Here is a 19,942-nt window from a genome sequence, read left to right on the forward strand (position 1 = left end):
TAATTATTCTTTCTTTTAGTCTGCCTAGTAATGACTCCTTAAAAGGAAAGAAGTGTTTCTCCTTGTGTACTCTTTGTAATCTTTAGAGAAATTAGCAGAAGGAGGTTAACAATTAATTAGACACTGGAGTTTCATTTGAAGTTGGCTTGAAATAAATTCAGGAAATGTTCTGAAGATCAAAATAAAAGTTGACTTTTCTGACTGCTGCATCCTATAAAGAAATATTTCAATCGGAGCCGCCTAGAAAACGCAGAAAAAGCTCTGGACTCTTAAGTTCGAATTTACCCTACAGGCAGAGTGCAATTGGATCTCCCCAAGACACTTTTGAAGTTGTAAACCACACAGTTTCATGCAGTAACAGCAGCTACAGCAACATACTGTAGAGCAATTTCCTTTCTCAGATTTCAAGAACTCTTGCCATCTTTTTTTTTTTAAATGACAGCAAAAGAATATTAATAGCTTGTTTTCTTTCAACAAATTGAGTTTCAGATTCACAATTGTTCTTTCAAACAAAACCAGTCCATGTCCTGCACTTTCTGGCTCAAGAATTGAAATGGGTTAACAAATTGGGGAAGAAATTGAGGTAAAACAAAACAGGTGAAGTGAACCAATTTATCACCTTTGGCAGTGTATTTTCTTGTCTAATGATATGAGTGTCAGAAATGTTGCCTCAGTGCACCTAGATCCTGATTCTGAACTGAGGCTCCAGTTTACTTTCACCTCCAAAAGACATGATGGTTCAGTTATTGTCTCTGAATTGTCCCTGTGTGTGCTCTGCAATGGCACCATCCTGTCCAGGACACAAATCACTACAGCAAAATAATTTTCACCAAACGTGTAGGGTAGCACTGCATAAAGGATGGATGGATTTATTTGAATCAACTTTAATAATGTCACATACTGTAAGTGGTGAGGTTGTACAAAGATAAATGCCAGGAATTACTTGTTCTAACTCAAGTACAATAAGACAACTGAAACCTAAAACAAATCAAAACGCATTCCCTACAGTATATTAAGTATTACAGTACCTTAGTGGTATAGCTTTTAGCTTCCAGAGAATTTGTATTGTGACACCACTACACTGTAAACTCGACTTTCCTGCCACTCAGTTGCTGATTATATTAAAGTCATAAGGGTCACAGAAATCTGAATGAAAACTGTTATGAGTCGTGCAATTGCATCCAAGACCCACAAAACAGCACTTACTGCCAAACCACCATGTCTCTCTTTAGAAAAATCAAGGACAGCAAAATCCTTTGAACCATTTCCTGTCGTCAAGCCCAGCTGTGGAATCGCAAGAAGACAGCTGGCTCACAACTACCTCACTGCAGGCTCTGTGCCCTCAGACGTTTTCTGCAGGCACCTGAATATTCTAGTGCTCATCACTTTTCCCTCTTCCCATTGTGCACCTACCAGTTAAATTCATGATTGTACTTTCTCTCATCTTCCAGTCAAAACTGTCAAATAACCATTTGCTTTGCATTTGTTATCTACTGTATGGCACTCCACTGCTAGGCACCTCCAAAAGTATTATTGCTATGCTCTTCTGTACTTCATGCTATGAAATCTGCAATTGAGTTCTTAACCAATTACTTACTCTGCACCTACTTTTATCAACTTTCTATATCTATAGTAATTTTTTATGTGGCATTTTTGCAAGCAACTCCTGCAATGGTATCTACATTTTTTCCTTCACTTCATGTCTACTGCACATAAGGCACAATGTAACACAAACTCTGCAAATCTGTATCTTCAAATAAAGGTTGATATAGTTTTAGTCTTGTAGTTTTTATAACTGGAGCCCTCATAAATGGCATCGAAAATAATGTGTGTTCCACTGTGTGGCATTAAAAAGCATTGACATACACATTCGGAAGGATAGCAGAGCTTAAATACACAAGACCTGACCTCCAACTGCATTAGATATCACTGCACAAAAACAAATTTGTGCCAACATTCATGACTTTAAAAACATTATGTGGAATTAATTATGCTGCTAAGCACTTCACTGATGCATCCTATATTCCCATGTCATTAAAGGCCTGTGGTGTTGATTCAGAGATACAGTAGTAATGCACAAAATCCATCTGAAAGATTTAGTCTTTGTTCTGTGAAAGTGTTTAGACTAATGACATTATAAATGAGAAAAGCACAAAAAGTCAAATAAATGGCACCCAGCCACTGCTAAAAATTAAACAGAAACATAACTAACAATATGGGAGACGCCACATAAAATGTTTTTATTTTACATTTCTGATAATTATCATTGTTGACTTGCTTTACAGCTACAGCAATGTGTAGAGGAACATGTTGCATAATCGGATACTGGGTGAAGTTTTAGAAGCACAGAGATTATCTGAAAAGAAATATAAATATATAGATTTAGAGTAAGAGAGATGCAGTACATAGATTTGGTTATGGGAAGATGATTTTGGCTGCCTCACATGTGGCTTGTTTTTGTTTATCTTTAGTTCTGAAGGTTGTGGAAGGGCTTGGTATACAGTGTTCTTAGAATTACCTGTCGATGAATGAAAACTACAGATCCCAGAAGCCTCCAGGTGCCCCCCTGACGATCCACATGCAGCATGCGAAGAATTTGCAGAAAGCGAATACCCCTGAAAAAACAGTGACACTGTTGTAACACAGTGACACGCATGTATCAGGGCCTGATAGCACAATATTTTTCCATTCCATTCATAAGTTCAATATGCATCATCTCTCCGGAAATTAATATAACCGCCCATATAAAATACTCTGGTTAGCTGCTGTAAATAATTTAGAGATTATAATAGTCACTGCAAAGAACTAGTATACAGTAGGTTACTTTAGGGGTTTCGAAGCACCCCCAAGAAAATCAGTGGTGAATGTACTGTATTTTTAAATTAGGATTTATTTTCTTACAGATCTATTCCCACCACATCACCCCTTAAACATTGTCCTTGATGTGCCACTGTTTAAATACTATAGTATGTGTCCCACGATTAAAATGTATTGTCTATCTGTATGTTTTAAATAGGAAAACTAAAAACCTTTGCCCCAGACACATTCCAGATTATTGGCAGATTTACTGCACAGTTTTACATTTCTTGTGGCATGGGGTCCTCTACTCATTTTTCATACTCAGCTCTTTGAATCCCATCACTAGGGAACAGCCCAAGAGAACTGAAATCAAACCAAAAACCTCTTTCCAAATCCCGAACAGTATCTCGCCACCTCAGGCTGGAACTCTGGCCCACTGACAGACTGTAATCACATTGCTTTCACATCTCCACATTCACTGTTTTACTAAAAGCTAGATTCAAATATCTGAATGATTAATGACAAACCCATTACTGTTTAGCCAGATCCTCTTACAATGAGAAGAGCTCCGATATTACTGAACAAAATATACCTGCAACCAAGAGGCTGGGTAACAGACTGAAAAATATCTGCTTGACCTTTACTACACCTTCTATAGCAAGTTCATTCTTTGACAAAACAGGATACCTGCCGTTCATGTCATTTACGCTTTTTTGTGTGCTTTTATAAAGAATTTCAAATGTCTAAAACTACACGACATTAGCCTGGAAATTATTAGACCTCCAGGTCTGTCAGACCAACCGTACACTGGCAAGCATCAGATAAAATTCTATATGCATGCCATTAGGAAGTGTAGGATATGGAAACATGAGCTTGCCAAGGAATTGTAAAGTACCCCCTTTCTAAAAAAAAATCTGATAAGTTAAGGATATTTAACAAAAGAAAAGGCTGTCAGAAGCAAAAAGTACGCTTCCGATGCTGAATGGATGGAGAGTCTCCTGACTTACAGCTTATCTGTATCTGCATGACTGACATTATATTCCCTTGTACAGGAAAACGTCATTATGAATGTGAACTTGATCCTGGCATGTCTCATTTTCTGCACAATCATGCCAAGCTGATGCATGAATTCATCAAGACCTTGACTTATCCACGCTCGATTTGTGCAATGAATTAAGAACACCTCAGCACACGGTTAGTAGCCCGTTTCTGTTTATGAGTCATTTTCTTCTTTCTTCAGCTGGCTAGACTAAAGTCAATCATCAATCACTCAAGGCCATGTTCAAATTCAGACAGTCATATTTAGAGCTCCAAGTGTTCCAGAAACTATGGCATAACAAGATCAAAGGAAATTAACATATAATGAAGAAAAAAATTAAAATACTTTTTCAACAGCATATTAAAGAAGTGAGCATGAAGGTGTTTCTGCTGGTCTACATAATCCATTTGATTGTGTTTGTTCATTTCCTTTACACTGATTATATATTTCCACCCTGCCATAATACAGCTTTTTTTAGCAGAGCATGGATCACATTTACTGTAGAAAGGGAGACCTGAAATAAAGGCAGACTTGAAGGGTGCATATTTATATTTCCTTCACTTATGCATCTGCAAAACTAATAATAAAATCATGTGTTCTGAAAGATCTATAAATGACAGTGTAGGTAAACAGGGATTTTTTGGTATTATACATTATTGTATTGGATTAAGACAGTAACTTAATATTATCTGGAAAATGTTACATTCCCAAATCCAGTTATGTCTACCATGGTAAGGAGTGTACACTTAAGACGTATCCTTATCTCGCTATTAACATACTGTACTCCAATTGAAATAATTAAATACAGCTTGTTCATAATTTCTAGGGCCAGAGGCTAGCATAGCTGTCTCTCTTTCTGAAGAAAAGGTAAGTCACATGAGTTGCTAGGAGATGTGACTGAGCTTGCAAACACGAACCGTGGCGCATGGCATTTGTTTAAAAGAAACAATCGTGACAATAAGTAGTTCAGGTGGGTAGCTGCGTCAGCTCCACAGCCGAAATGTGTTTTCTTACTTCTCTTTTCAGCATGGAATAAACCTATTACTTGTTCCTTCATGACATTAATTTATATTTAATCATCAGCTTTCAGATAAAGAATTGGCGACAGAAAGTTGCCACGGTGTGCAACAGGTTGAAAAAAATATCATTGCATGAAAGAGTTTTTGGTTTTTCCTCTAGATTATTTTTACATCGGTGTTTGATATGGTTTGTCAAAATCACATAGTGGATTGATTGTATCCCGAAATAACTTTAATTTGAAAAAGGTTCAGTTCAAACAAAATTGTAACTACAGCCTAAAACAGAGCTATTGTGAGGAGCAACGGGTCACCTGTGATTAGTGACGCCCTACATCAAGAGCAGGACTGGCACCGTACATGAACAGATTCATAGTTATTTACTATTATGTTAATGTAGATGTAAAACAAATGTGAGACTTCCCTCCAACTGACCACCTCATCTCAGAAAGACATGCAAGGTCATACTGAAGTATGGGCTCGGGTAACTAAGGGGCATCAAGCCATATGTAATGCACTGTAATAAAATCGTAAGGCCAGCCCTAAGAATACAGAAAGGGAATGTGTTCAGCATGGATCTCTGGCTTTTTTAAGACAGTCATACAGTGTCTTAAATTATATTGTTTCAATTAATCATTTTATCAAATTTATTTCTACCTACTGACCTCACATACAGCTGCAGACAGAAAAATTGTCGTGTCTTACTTTATCTGAAATTAGGTTTAATGTATTATTACTAAGCACCTTAAATTATTTTTTGAAATACACATTTGTACAGTACAGTATATAAAATGGCTTCTCACCATATTTAGTCCTTATATATTCTATGTACAAGGGTATTATACTAGGTAGATGAACCTCTGGTATAATTTGTTCCATATTCCTTCAGGGCAGTTATTGAATTACAGTATGTGCAATCAGCCTTTATAATGTGGCTGCTATTAGCTTGCAAAGTGGCCTCAAGGCAAGAAAAAAATGCATCGAACAGCTGCACAAAGAATGCAGGAATAAACAGTACCCCTTAACCTATTGATGTAAGCAGGTTAGCTTTGTGGTTACAGTATTCAAATGGTATTCATCTGTCTGTAGATTAGGCTTTCATGTTACAGAACAAACATGTTAATTTTTAGATTATAATGCGAGTGGCTTCAGAAATTATAGAATATCAATTCTATTTACTTGCTCTTGAATGAATTGACTGGGATTTTTCTTGCAGTTGTTTAATTTAAATAAATTCTAGGCCTGCTACTTTGACAAAGTCAGCATTAGCGTAGAAAAAGAAAATTGCCACAACTACGCTTTCATGAAACTGGTATCTGCACAAAAGGCACGCTCACTCCAAAGACGAGGCACAATGAAGTCACTTTTAATCCGCAGCACATACCTTATGGCAGAAGTTGCAAAAACCTGGCCATTGGACCCCACACTCAGCACAATGACTGAAGCGATAACAACAATCAAATCTGCAAAACAAAAAAACAAGCACAGATGAGAAAAGGAAAACTTCAGGCTCATACATCTACAGACTTTGCATGGCCTGAAGCTAGCTACCATTTTAACCCTATATACTGTATTAAAAAAGATAAAATGTTTTGTCTGTCCACATTAACTGTGTACATAAGGACCTGCCAGTCATAACATATCATTAGGGTTGACAACAATGTTCTCCAAATCCCACTGTACTATATTGCACAGAACAATGCTTTTTTATTTATATTGTTCATACAGTACTGCAAATCTCTGGAGGATCTCACTCTCTCTCCACATGCAGAATGTACACTTAACAGGTCAAAATGAAGATGCAGATAACAGGAAACAATCAGTGTTTGGTATCTGTTTGCATTACTCAGAAACAAGAGTGACAGTTGAAAAGTGGCTAGTTGAGCATGGGCCCTTGCAGATGACCTGAAGTCAGGAACCCCTGCTGTTGCCATCAAGAATAACAGACCTATCTGGACTGAGAACTTATACAGTAGGTGAATCACTGCATGAAGATTGGAGAGGAAGCCAAAGAGCATGGCGGTAGTGTTTCACTAGCACCTAGCACTCCATACTCAGACTGTCATACTAGATTTGTGATATACACATCTCGATATTCCATCCATCATCAAACTGTTTTACCCAAAACAGGGTTGTGGGGCAGCCAAAGCCTATCCCAGCAAGCATTGGGAACGTGCAAGATACACCCTGGACACGACCCTAGTCCATCACAGGGCACACATAGACATTCACACTCACACCAGGGCCAATTTTCCCAGAAGCCAATTAACCTACCAGCACTCTATATCTTTGGATTGTGGGAGGAAATGGGAGAAAACAGGAAGAAAACCAGAAGGGAACTCATGCAAACACAGGGACATACAAACTCCACACAGACAGCACCCCAGAAATGGAACCCATGGCCCCAGTTTTGAAAGGCAGCAATATTAGCCACTGCACCACCCCATCTCTATATTGTGTGTTACAACAACCTTAAATGCCTTTAATTTACTCCATAACAACCATGCAAGAAAAAAAAGCCTATCTTACCAATAATAGAAATTGGCTTTCTGGCAAAGCGAAGTCTGCCTTTGATGCCAACATATTTACTTCTGCATCCTGCTGACCACAGACGGACCACATACTCTGAACCAAAAAACACCACCAGAACTATTTCCTGCAAAAAAAAAGAAAGAAAACAGATCTTTTATTAGTCCATCTGGTTTCAAGGTAAAAAGATAAAACCAGATATACATCTGGAAATGAACGACCATTTTATGAAGCTCGGGATGGTGCTGGTTCAAAGACTAGCTGTGCCACTAGCTGATAATGGCCAGGAGATCCCACTGACTATTGCTTGACAGGCAGCAATAGGGCTGGAAACAGTGGGAATCCAGAGCAGGCTAAAGTCAGATGCTGCTGATTAAGTTCTAGCGAGATCGGAAGCTTCATTAAACATTGAGGCAGTCCACAGCCTTGCTTTTTGCACTAAGACTGCAGAAAGACAGAGATATAGTGTGGAGGATGTGTACTTTTATAATCTCTAGAAATTTGTCACAGGAGTTGTATCCACAAGGTTGAATGGCCATTGGTTATTCCAAACTAGTGAGTAAAAGGGGGAAGAAAAAAGATTATTAATTCAATAATAATATTCAATTTGCATACAGTAGATGAGTGCAACTGGAATGAGGTGGCCTTTCAAAACTGCTAACAGTAACAATACAACGGATAATCTCAAATAGCTAAAAAAAATCTCATGTTGATACTGTAGCAATAAAAACTCGATATCAGATAGACAATCTATTTCATTAAAAAACTTAGTTCTTAAGGGAGGTATTTAGGTAAGTTAAAACCTAACAGTCAGACAGTCATGTCTGAAACTTGTAAATTTAAAACAGCCACAGTTTACTGTATGTTCCTCACTTATCTCAACATGGGTGACGTTTAAAAAAATAGAATGTACTTTCAGATCATTAAATTAAGAATGTGAAATGTACTGCACGGAAATGTATGCAAATGTAAAAGTCTGCAAAAGGATTTCAATATACTGCACCATACTTGCATATCGCCCTAGCAGCCCAATTGCATCTGTATTTTTACAGAGTAGGTGAATAAGGTTATCTAATATAGCTTTCACTGACCTTGAAGTGTCAAGGCTTGAAATTGAGTTGCTGAAAAACTTTACTAAGGAACCAGCATATCACAGACACTTGACTCATTCCATGACTTTTCACCATTGAAAGAGAAAAAGACTCTTGTTAGTGGGAAGAATGAGAAGGAGTGTTGCACTAACATTTATGAGAGAAATGGTTTCTTTTCATTGACTGTAAATTAATATCTTGAAATGTAATGTAGGTTTAGGGCCTTCTGTAAAAGTCTATTTAAAATTATTTGAAAAATGGCATATCCTGGCAGATTTTTGTTTGACAGAGGAATCTTGCATTCATACAGTAGAAATCCGGCAACGTGATGTTTGTGATTCCATTTTTTGTTAGTCTCATAAATGTAATGTCACTCATTTTAAAATTTTGTTTGGTTATAATTATGGTACAATTCTTGTCTTTTGTTAGTCTCTACAATCAACTGTGTTGATTAAATTATTTGGATTTAAAGCACTATAACATCACCTGTGGAAAACAAGACAGGTACAGTATATATTATGTGAACAGAATTTTCCCTATCTCTGGCTATAACTATTGCCATTATACTGTATGTCTGCATTTTTCATTTAATTATCCAGAAGAACAGCACGGCTGTTTGATTAAACTACATTGCTAATGTACCTTATAATGAGACAGTTTACCCACCTCTGAGCCAACTTTGGAGGAGAATGTTTTTAATTAAAATGTTATAAAACCCGTTGCTCAGAAAAAAAACTGTACTATACAAAAACAATAACTTTTATAAAGTGCCTTTCCAAACCCATCTTGAATAAAAAAAAATACAAGAAAAGTACAATAAAAGTAAACTAAAAATAACCAACAGCATATAGGTTTTTACAAAATGACTGTAGGCAATCAGAAGTAGACCTTGGTAAAAGGGTAAGTTTAGATTTGAAGAGAGTTATGGAACATACTGTATACAGTACTGTAAAGAAGCTTGCTAAAAGTCTTCCTTCCTTTGTTGGCAAACATGAAACCACCAATCTTAAGTGACTTTCAAGACTTTCAAAAAGTTTCAATCTGTGATTCAATGTTCCGTTTAAATTAATTGTTTAATAATTTACTTATTCTTGACTTCATATGCTAGGTGGTTAAACACCCTTAAAAATGCATTTCTGCTTTTCTGACAGTCATGCGTCTCATCCGACACCTACAGAGTCTTTATAGAACAATGTGCTGCCCCATACCGTAAGTGACACAGTGAATAAACCCACGTGGGTGGTCTCCTGTTCTTACTTGCTGTAACATGCTGATCTTTGGTCCAGCATCAAATAAAAATAGGAGAAGGTGCTAAGCCAGGGTTTCCGAAATCTGATTCTCAGGAACTTATGCACTGTTTGTATTAGTGACTGATGCAGAGTGTTCTACTGTCTACCGTCCCTTGCAATCCCTTTCAATACAAATTTATAGTATGGGTATCGTACATATAGCAGGAAACAGTTCAAAGTTTTAACATTTATATTTCTGAGTTTAATTTCAACTGTGAAACTGTGTAAAACAGGGCTACCTCAAAAACAAAGTATCTAAAAGAGAAAGGCACAAGTAAGGCAGACCAATGAAGGGCCTACGGCAACTTGTGTTTTGATCAATGGCAAGAAATCCCAATTAAACACATCATGACTCCATACTTTAACAATAAAATGTAAGTCCAAGGCTGGGGAGAACACTTTTGATAGACTGTATTTTGGATTTATTGGCAGAGTTGACATGTTTGAGCATTTCATTGGTTTAACTTTTGTAATGCCACCAGGGGCAGGGTCTTCAAAGGGCCGTACTTTCCCCATAAAGTAGAGCCGGGCTTAGGCCTCTTTGCCTTTACCAAGCTGTCTGCCACAGAATGGAGGCCTGACTTCCTGAAATTTTGGTCCTCATTTATACAGCTGAGTAACTGTTGAGCAAATGGTTTACATTGGTCAAGTGTCTGCAAAAGGGACACGAACCTAACAACCTGCCAGTCATACAGTAAATCCAAAATGCTACACTATGCTACATTACCTCCCAAAGCATTGTAAAGATGGAACACATGTTTGCATGTAAATGGGAACAATTTAGCTTTCTAATTCCATTGTCATCTGAACCTCAAAAAGGCACGGCACATAATTAGAAAGCAGGGGAATTTGTCGTTTGTTAAATTGAAATTTGTCTGGATTTACTCTGCATTTTCCATGACTGAATAGAAAATGTTTTTTGAACACAGCCTTTAATTTATTCCCAACTGAAAGAGGGATGCCAAAAAACAAGACGGCTGTTCTTTTTAGAAAAAAAGAATCACTACACAATACAACAAAAAAAGTTATTCAGGGTCCACACCCAAGACTTACAGCTCAATCTTTTGTTTCTGTACTTCACCATAATACATTAGTGTGAAATACGACAGGGAAACACTGAAAATAATACTACTCATAATAATACAGTTTCTGTATTCCGTTTCTGACCTTGACTCAGGTGGTGCCAGACTGAAGGTAATGAAGCTCAGCGTGAATTTTTGGAAAACATCTCAAAGAAAGGTACAGTGTACTGTATCTAATTTTTAATCTTCCTCACCCTTAGAAACCCCTGCTCACTTTCCTATAAATGGCTATTTTTCTCAAGCCCCACACCAAGCAGCCTTGCACCATTTGCACAGCTGGGTCTGTGGCTCCTGTGACAGCCGACAGGCCTTGAAGACCTCCTCGCCCTCTGGAGGAAGTGGTTTGGTGGAATGGAGGCCCTGAACAATCGAGCCCTCACAGCTGCCCCTGCGGTGCTGTTTGCACATGTGTCTAGCCAGGCCTTTGCAGTAAATTCAGTGGTTCTCCTCCTTTACAGTTTTACCGTCAGGATTTTTAACATCGCCCGAGAAGCAATCAAGTTGTCAATGCATGCTTTTAATATAGCCCCACCTTTTCAGACTCCTCCGTTAAATACCACGTTTATGGCTTTTCTAACGTGAGGGAAATGAATGCGAAGGAAGCCTACTCAGTGTGTGTCCAGTCCTGGTAAATACTCACTACTGTAATTAGGCAAGAACTGCGGCATAATTCTGAGTCAAACTCAGAATATAAGAGGAAAACTGTACAGAAAATTCAACTACATCATTACACAATAGCACACGGAGTTATCACTTCTAAGAGTTCAAAGGATAACTGCGCATGTTATTAAAATGCTTGTTTACATTATGTCCTGCTACCTGTTAATACAGCAAACTGTATACTGTATATACAGTGATGCAACTTAATGCAATTAATCGTTTTCTCTTTTAGTGATCTTATTTTACCACTAAAGTGCGCCCATTTGTACCTCTTAAAGCATATTTCAAAGTATTTTATTTGAAGATGTGATCTCAAAGGAGAATTCATTCCATTTTGGTTGTTTTGTTTTTGAAGTTTGGAAAATAAGGAGATAATAGTAAGTGAACAACGGTAAATCCTAAAATCAGAAAGATCACTTTTCATTTTTCAGTTTTTCATTCTTCATTACCCAAGTTTAAGTTTGGTTCAGATACAGCATGTTAAGTTCTTCAATCTGAAGTCATAGCGTATCTAAAGTGGGGAAAAAAATTCTTAGTAGAAACAGTTACAATTTTTTTCAGATCGTGTTTCCAACCATGAAGAAAAAAAATGGTCGATAGTAGCATTTCTGCAAATAGTTTCTAGAATAGGTCATATTTTAAAAAGCATTAGTACCTACTGTATGTTAGAAGAAAAATTTGAATTAATTTTCAAATTCTTAAACTGAAAATAAATACTGTATATTGTGCCTCTGATCACTTTCTTTTTCAAGAAAAAAAAATCCTCAATAGCTTTTTACATAAAGCACATGACTGGAATCATTTATAGTGCTCTGCAGAAAAAAAACTTGATTAAAAAAAGAATCAAGCAAAAAACAATTATTTGAAGGAGACATGTCAAGAAATTTGGCATCCTCTATTTCAATGATGAATACTTCAGCTTGCTTTAAGTGAAATGTTTGATTTATTTTTAAGGATTATGGAAAAGCACTGACAGACAACCAAAAAAATTAACAAATCAGAAAAAAAGCCTGAATTGTCTTGAAAAGTCATGTCTATATTTTGAAGCACAAGATCATTTAACCTTTTCATTATTTTAAGTCATTTCTTTGTCAGCCAATGCTCCTTTCTGTGTGAAATGCGTTTAGAGAATTCTGAATTAAGGGAATGGGTTCAACTAAAACCATAGGATTTCTTTCATTGCGATATGTTCTACATATGTATTCAAAATTTAATTTACCTAGCTATACAAAATAACGGTTTAAGAATCCATTATCCCTGCCATCCATTCAAAAATTTGAAAACAGTACAAAAAGTTTGTTTTCCCAGTGTTACACAAAACAATGGACACATTTTTAAAGGGGGTGGTGACTTTCTATACCCACTTTATACACTGTAAATTATTACATTTTTCAGGTTGTAAATCTGTGTTTTGTAAAGAATTTATGAGAGCACTGTAAGGTTTTCGACTCAATGCACAATGACTCGTTGATAATTACAAATGAGTGAATGTTAAAAAGTGTTAGTGCACACTGTACCTACAGTACCAAACACCAATTTTTATGGAGAATTTAATGGAACACGTATACTTAAAAGTGAAAATTGTGCAGATACTAAATCTTTTCAAGGGGTACATTTCGGTGTGCCACATAATATTCTTGTCTGATATCTATATATACTGTAATTATTGTGACATCTTGAAAAACAGTTTGTCCCACCTGCCTAGAAAACTAAGTGAAATAAAACTGAAAGTATTTTAAGTGTATTATTGTATGTCCCCCAACATATACCACTTACTTATATGTAGAATCTGTCAAATCCATTACATCTTTACAAAATGAATGCTGCACTGTCTGAATAATGCTTGCACACACCCCATAAACTACAACTTGAACTTTGTTTGATTAACAAGCCTTGGGGTGTGTTTAGCTGTTTCACAGCTGCGTTCAGGTCATAAGCAGCAGTACAGTAGGTGTTACAAATCTTTAATCTATATAAAAAATATTCACGTGATAAGATGTCTACATGCACTAGGCAACTTTATCTTGGCAAGCATCTTGAAAGTTAAATATCCTGGGGGACCAACGTGCTCTCTGGAATCCAACACAAACAAGCTTTGATTCATGCATGTCAGCTAACCCTGAATGCACAAAGTATGATCCACAACACTTATATAGGCAGCTCACAGGTGCACACAAAGATGTAGCAGAGGTAAAAGAACTAGGATTTTTTTTATTAGTTCCAGGACCGTATTTTGCTTTAAGCTGCTTAACTGGAGTGAGATTAAAGCATGATCGCATTAATGTTATAACTTGGTATAACAGTTACAAAACGATTCAGAAATGAAAAATAAATCCAAGTCGCATAGCAAAATACTAAAAGATGCTGGAAACAGTTTGGAGAACATTGAGTGAAAAAGTAATGGATGAGTAATAGAGTAATGGATGTTTATTCCAGAGAATAATAGGCATGTGTGGAAAAATTGTCTTCTATTGTTTCATATACTGTACATACAGTATTGTACAGTATATAGAACATCCATGTGTGCCCTCTTGTCATTAGTGTCCTTAATGAGCCCGGTTAAGCAAAGTGTTGGTCACCTTCAAACATCTGAATCAAATCATTACTTTTCTCTTTCCAGAAAATCTCTGCAATGTAACAGTAGTAAATATACACATGATAGTTTAAACATTATGTCCCTCCGTTTTTTAAAGTGCATTCAAAACCACATTTTCTATGACTGACTTTTTGCATTCTTCCTTAGATAGTGGCATTTTTACCTCTTCTTTTAAAGGGGTGTTTCTTATTGTATGTCACAAAGATGTTTGTCTAATGTTTCACAAAAATGGTTATTATTACCTTATATCCACTTACTCAAGTATTAAGAGGATATACCAAAGAATTACATTCAAAATTGAATATAAAACTGAATCCAATCAATCCAAACTTGTTACTACACACCCAGTAAACTTTTGATGTGCTTTATCCCTTATTTTCCATGTTTACTTTTGCAAAACAGGTACCATAAATTGAAAATGCTGTGTAAGAAGCAATATTATCATTTAAATATTTCAACAAATGAAACAAAATAGCAAAAACAATTACACACTTGGAGGTAACACATGAAATCGCAAACAATAGGTCTTGAAAAACAAATCAACTATAGTCTCATGTTTCTTCTTTTGACTGGAATGAATGAAGGATTCTGCTGTGTGAAAGTCCCAGATTTACTGTGCCTAAAAGGAGCAGTCTGTATCATCCTTGATCTTACATGGATTCAGCTGGTGCCCATATCCTCTTACAGTACATATGGTCAAGGCAAATACAGTAATATACTGTACAAACTTTTGAGAGACAAGGACCAACTCAAGGCACTTAATAGATTCTGGTTGTGCAAAACAAAAAAATTAAACTTACCTTCTCCACATTTGGAAATTCAGTTCTATAAAACTTAGAGCGGGGTTAAAAATGATAAAAAGTTCAATTCAATTCGATTTCCAGTTCCAGTTTAGTGTGTTAAAAGTATTCTGTTATCAATTACTTTGCTTTCATGTACTGTAGCTGTCCAAAACAGGGGCAGAATATGTCACCTAAATATGTATGCAGTGCCTTGCAAAACTATACACACTCTTCACATAATGTCCCATTTTGCTGAATTACAAATTAATGCATACAGTAGGTATCTTTTTAAAGGGGAATATTTACAATCAAATACGTAAAATTATTAAGGCATACACTGAATACTTTTACAGGTAAAACAATGATTGCCCTTTTGGCAGCAGTTCCAGTCTCTACCACGTTTGCAAACCAGGATGGTACAAAGTTTACCCTTTCTTATTCGCCCACTTGCTCCGGGTCCATCCAGTTGGTTTGAAATTGTTTTCAAGTCCTGCCACAACTTTGTCGGACTCAAATCAGGACTTTCAAAGACATTTATTTTTTTTCTCAGGTTACTATTAAATCTCATCCGAGTTGCAGGTCTTTAGCAGACTGAAGCAGGATTTCCTCTAGGATTTTCCTGCACTTTGCTCCAGCCTCACTCTTGACAAGCTTCCCAGTCACTGATGATGAGAAGCAGCCCCACACAGTACAGTACATTACCATCACCATGCATGACAGTGGGGAAGGTACTGACTGGCTAATGTACTGCAGTGGGTTTGCAGCAGATGTAAGACCTTACTGTACATTTAGCCCAACATTCTTCAGTTTCGTTTCATGTGACTATAATCCTGTTTCCCCAACGTTTGCAGTATCACTGACATCCACGTGGGATTTGAAATGGATTTCCTCTCTGCGATGACCTGAGTCCTGTTGACTCATGGACATTTTCTTTCATCTCAGCCACTGAACTATAGCTCTTCCAAAGATGTCAATGGCCTTACCAGTTCCATTTTTGCCATTTGCTCAGTTTGAAGATACAGCCTGATCTAGGCTGAGTCCGGCTGGTATGATATACTTGAGTTCTTAATGATTGAGTTCACAATACTCAAAGGAATATATGATGGGGGTTTTTTTATACCATTCTCCTGATCCATGCAGTTCTGCAGCTTCACCTCTCAGTTTGTTTTGAAAATTATTGTGAAAATGGCATGCTTAAATATTTGCCTGAACTTCAGTACTTGACTGAGGAACCTGGCAGAGACAGGTGTTTTTATTTATACTGTAATCTGTGATCAACTATAATTGCAAGAGAGAGGCCTGCCAGCTAATTGCATGAGTAAATGTGTGCACCTGCACTAATTTAGGCTTGCAATACCAAATACGGTTATGCTTGTGCAATAAACATCTTCATGTGGAATTTTTCTTTGCAATGTCATTTAATTGACCCATATTTGTTGAAAATGAGCATTTTCGCGTTCATAAAATTAAGTTTCAGTGTATTCATCATATGCAACTCAACAAAATGGGACATACTGCAAAGCCCTGCCTTATTTTCCCTATTGACATACACACAATTTTAGTTAAAATTTGAGTTAAAACTAAATCAGAAAGCTTGACTTTTATGCTACCAACCTTCTCTCAAACTACATGCCTTTGCATTTGTGAGCATGTCCTTTTCTGGCTAACTCTTTTTTCCATGGCTTAGAAAACAAGTCAGACTGATTGTACTGAGATTACTATAATTATTACAAATGCAGTCATTGCTACTACCAGTATAAGACCTCCACCTTCTGAATTACAGTAGCTTGGGCTTTAGCAAGGATGTCTTCGATATCCCAATGAAATGCTACCCTCGTGTGGTGGCTCATTGTATTACAGAATAAAATAAATATATACTGTATTTTACATACAGTAGGAATTCCTTAATGTCAAGATTTATAGCCAGACGTGTAACTCCTGAGGAAAAAAAACTACTCTTGTAGCTGTGCTAATTTAGCCACACTTTTGGAGAACTCTAAAACAATTCACATGTAACAGTAATATAAAAAGTTCTACTGACGTCTCTGACTTCCATATCAGTTCTCAAAAAACACCGCTGTAATATACAAATACACAATCATTTGCACATCTCCTTATAAAACGAATTCAAAACATACAGTACTTTGATACAAAATACACTACACAGAAACTGATAGGTGTTGTCTAAAAATCGAAGTCATTTAGCTTTGAAAGGAAATGAGGATTTAAAGTATAATTAAAGCAGAAAACAATTAAGAATGGGATCAAGCTGAGATCCTAACAAGTGCAGTAAATCATGTCAAGAGTCAGAAAAGGCAAGCCATGCCCAGTATGAATATTCCAATCAAGAAAAGCTGTCAATCTTAAGTTTATATTAACCTTGGAAACAGCAACATGCATGCAGTATACAAGTCCAAGTATTCAAGTTTTCAATAGTATTTCATTCTCAGAACATATTCAGATAATTTATTCATTTAAAAAAAATCAAAAGGATCCAAGAACTCAACTCTCATCTCATTAATTCTACAAAAAGTTCTCCAAAATCTTAAATGACCTAGTTCAGCCAACCTCCGAGTGCCTGAACATATAGTTCAGAATTGTGTTAGCAATATCCTGCCCTTAAGATCAATATCTTAAGATCAAGAGAAATATATGGACAAAAATAGCTCGATTTACCCTTGACAACGCTGTAAAAAAACCCTGTAAAACCTGTAAAAAAAAGCCCTTCATTACCCGACAAAGGCTCTTACCATCCAAAAGAGTGTGCCACTGGCAAATTCGGCATACTGTTCTATCGTTGACAGGACACTGAAGATGAGACAGACTAGCACCATTAAAAACCTGAAAATAAAAAAAAATGCATCTTAAACACAAGCTTCATAGTAGTAGTAACATCAGTCATGTCAGTTGCAATTACAGAAAAAAACACCAATGCGCAACTCAACCAGGGTTAGTTCTTTGAAATGTGGTAACGAGAACAAAAGAAATATTATTACTTACACTTGTACAGCGCTTTTTAGGACACTTCACTCAAAGCACTTATATACTGTAGGTAATGGGGACTCCCCTCCACCACCACCAATGTGCAGCCCCACCTGGATGATATGACGACCACCAAAGCGCACCAGTACGCTCACCACACATCAGCTATCGGTGGGGAGGAGAGCAGAGTGATGAAGCCATGGGGACACATTCTGAGAAACGCCCAAGGATTATTAATGACCATGGAGAGTCAGGACTTCAGTTTTATGTCTCATCCAATTGACAGTCTTTTTTACAGTATAGTGTCCCCATTACTATACTAAGGAATTAGGATCCACACAGAATGCAGGGTGAGCACCCCCTATTGGTCCCACTGACACCTCTTCCAGCAGCAACCTTAGCTTTCCCAAGAGGTCTTCCATCCAGGTACTGACCAGGCTCACACCTGCTGAGCTTCAGTGAGTTGCCATTTGTGAGTTACAGGGTGATATAGCAGCTGGCATTAAGTATTAACATATCCATCCATCCCATTTCTAACCACTTCATCCAATTAAGGGACACCATACCAACAAGTCATCCAGGTGCAGCAATAAACTTCACTTACTGTAATTCACTTAATTTTAAGAACAACACATTCCTGGTTAAGAACTACTGTATTATAATGGCCCATAGTAGCATACTGTATATTTAGATGATTCAAGCATGGCCATTGTCATTATTTTGGGTGGGTTCTGCTTTGCAGTATAGCTTTAATTTAAGAACTACCAATTCAATTTACTTACTTGTGCCTGCCAGCTTCCATCAACAGTACTGTATATATTATCATGCAATGTGTACGAGCTGGATTTACATTACTGTATAATTAGCCTGTTAAGAGAAGTCTCTCGTCAGCTTCCTCAGGAGCAAATAGATCCCCCATGTAGGATCTGACCACAAGCACTACCAAGCATTCAATAAACAGCACTTATTGTACCTTATGGCTAACCCAATACTGAAAAGGAAAGTGAATGAAGTTCTTTATAAAGTGGCAATCTAGTAAAATAACCAAACGTAGCTCTTGTTTTACAGTAGCAGTCAGCCTTGCCTTCTCCTCATCTACCATAGTGCACGTTTCAAATACTTTATCACAGTCACAATCTATTTAAGCTACTGTACAACCACAGAAAAAATAGCCGGAGGACATTGAATACAGTTAGAAATTACTTGGTTTCATGAGATATAAGAAGTCTCCTCCCATTTCACCCTTTATTCCCTCTCTTCATGTAGGATTTCCCTTTTTCTACAACACATTCGGCCAGATGGGCTCGTATTTTCCACTACTAGGATTAAGAGTTACTAGCAAAGCACATAGAGCTTTGTGATCAAAATGTTCCATCTGCATTACTGCAGAGATAAAGAACAAAAATGATCCTTTTTTATAAAACAGCAATTACATCATTCTCCCAGATGCTGCATGACCTTGTGTTCCTTTAGCACTTACAGGAGATATTTTTGTCTAACTAGTCCATGCTAAGGTCAGATTCCATTAGTTTTGAACATATGCATGAAAGCTAAATAAATATCAACGTGGTTTACCCACTGTATGAAAAAACAATTTCTTCACGGAAAGGAGTATAAAAGTTTCAGATTAGAGTAATTAAGGTAGTTAAAGGGGCACATCTGTGGATTTTTTAAAAGTTGGGATTGTCTGAATGATATGTTAATTCAGTTTGTTCATTAACTTCCCCATAATTACCAATGCTACAAAAATATATATTTTTATAACAGAAAAAAGTCAATGTACAGTACTATATATTGTAGCATCATCACAAAGGAATGGCTTGCATGAATTCACTAAATCAGACTCTCTTCCATATTTGTGAAGATTTTCACTCTCCAGCGTCATTCTATTCATAATACTCCATGTACACCCTATTTTCAAATTGTACAGCTCTCAAAGTAATATGTTATTGTACACTTGCGCGTTTTTTTTTTAAATCACCTTGGCATCAGGTCTTGTCAACATGTTTCAATTTAGCTAGAGCCTTCTGTTCAAAAAGTAATTTAGTTAGCGACAGCCATGAACCCAGGTACAGTA

At 36.8% G+C, this 19,942-nt stretch overlaps 1 protein-coding gene across 1 annotated transcript in view; it reads right to left on the reverse strand.

Annotated features, from left to right (window-relative positions):
• The window catches only part of kcnq1.2 (potassium voltage-gated channel, KQT-like subfamily, member 1.2), a 285,958-nt gene that overhangs the window by 246,466 nt on the left and 19,550 nt on the right, over window positions 1-19,942 (reverse strand). The window contains exons 2-5 of the mRNA XM_088922866.1: window positions 17,634-17,724; window positions 7,384-7,510; window positions 6,239-6,317; window positions 2,519-2,615 (exon numbers count right to left, since the gene is read on the reverse strand). Coding sequence (XP_088778992.1) covers window positions 2,519-2,615; window positions 6,239-6,317; window positions 7,384-7,510; window positions 17,634-17,724 — 394 coding nt within the window. The remainder of the gene's footprint in view (window positions 1-2,518; window positions 2,616-6,238; window positions 6,318-7,383; window positions 7,511-17,633; window positions 17,725-19,942) is intronic.

Source organism: Atractosteus spatula, chromosome 8, assembly GCF_055471065.1.
Source record: "Atractosteus spatula isolate fAtrSpa1 chromosome 8, fAtrSpa1.hap1, whole genome shotgun sequence".
Taxonomy (NCBI): domain Eukaryota; kingdom Metazoa; phylum Chordata; class Actinopteri; order Semionotiformes; family Lepisosteidae; genus Atractosteus; species Atractosteus spatula.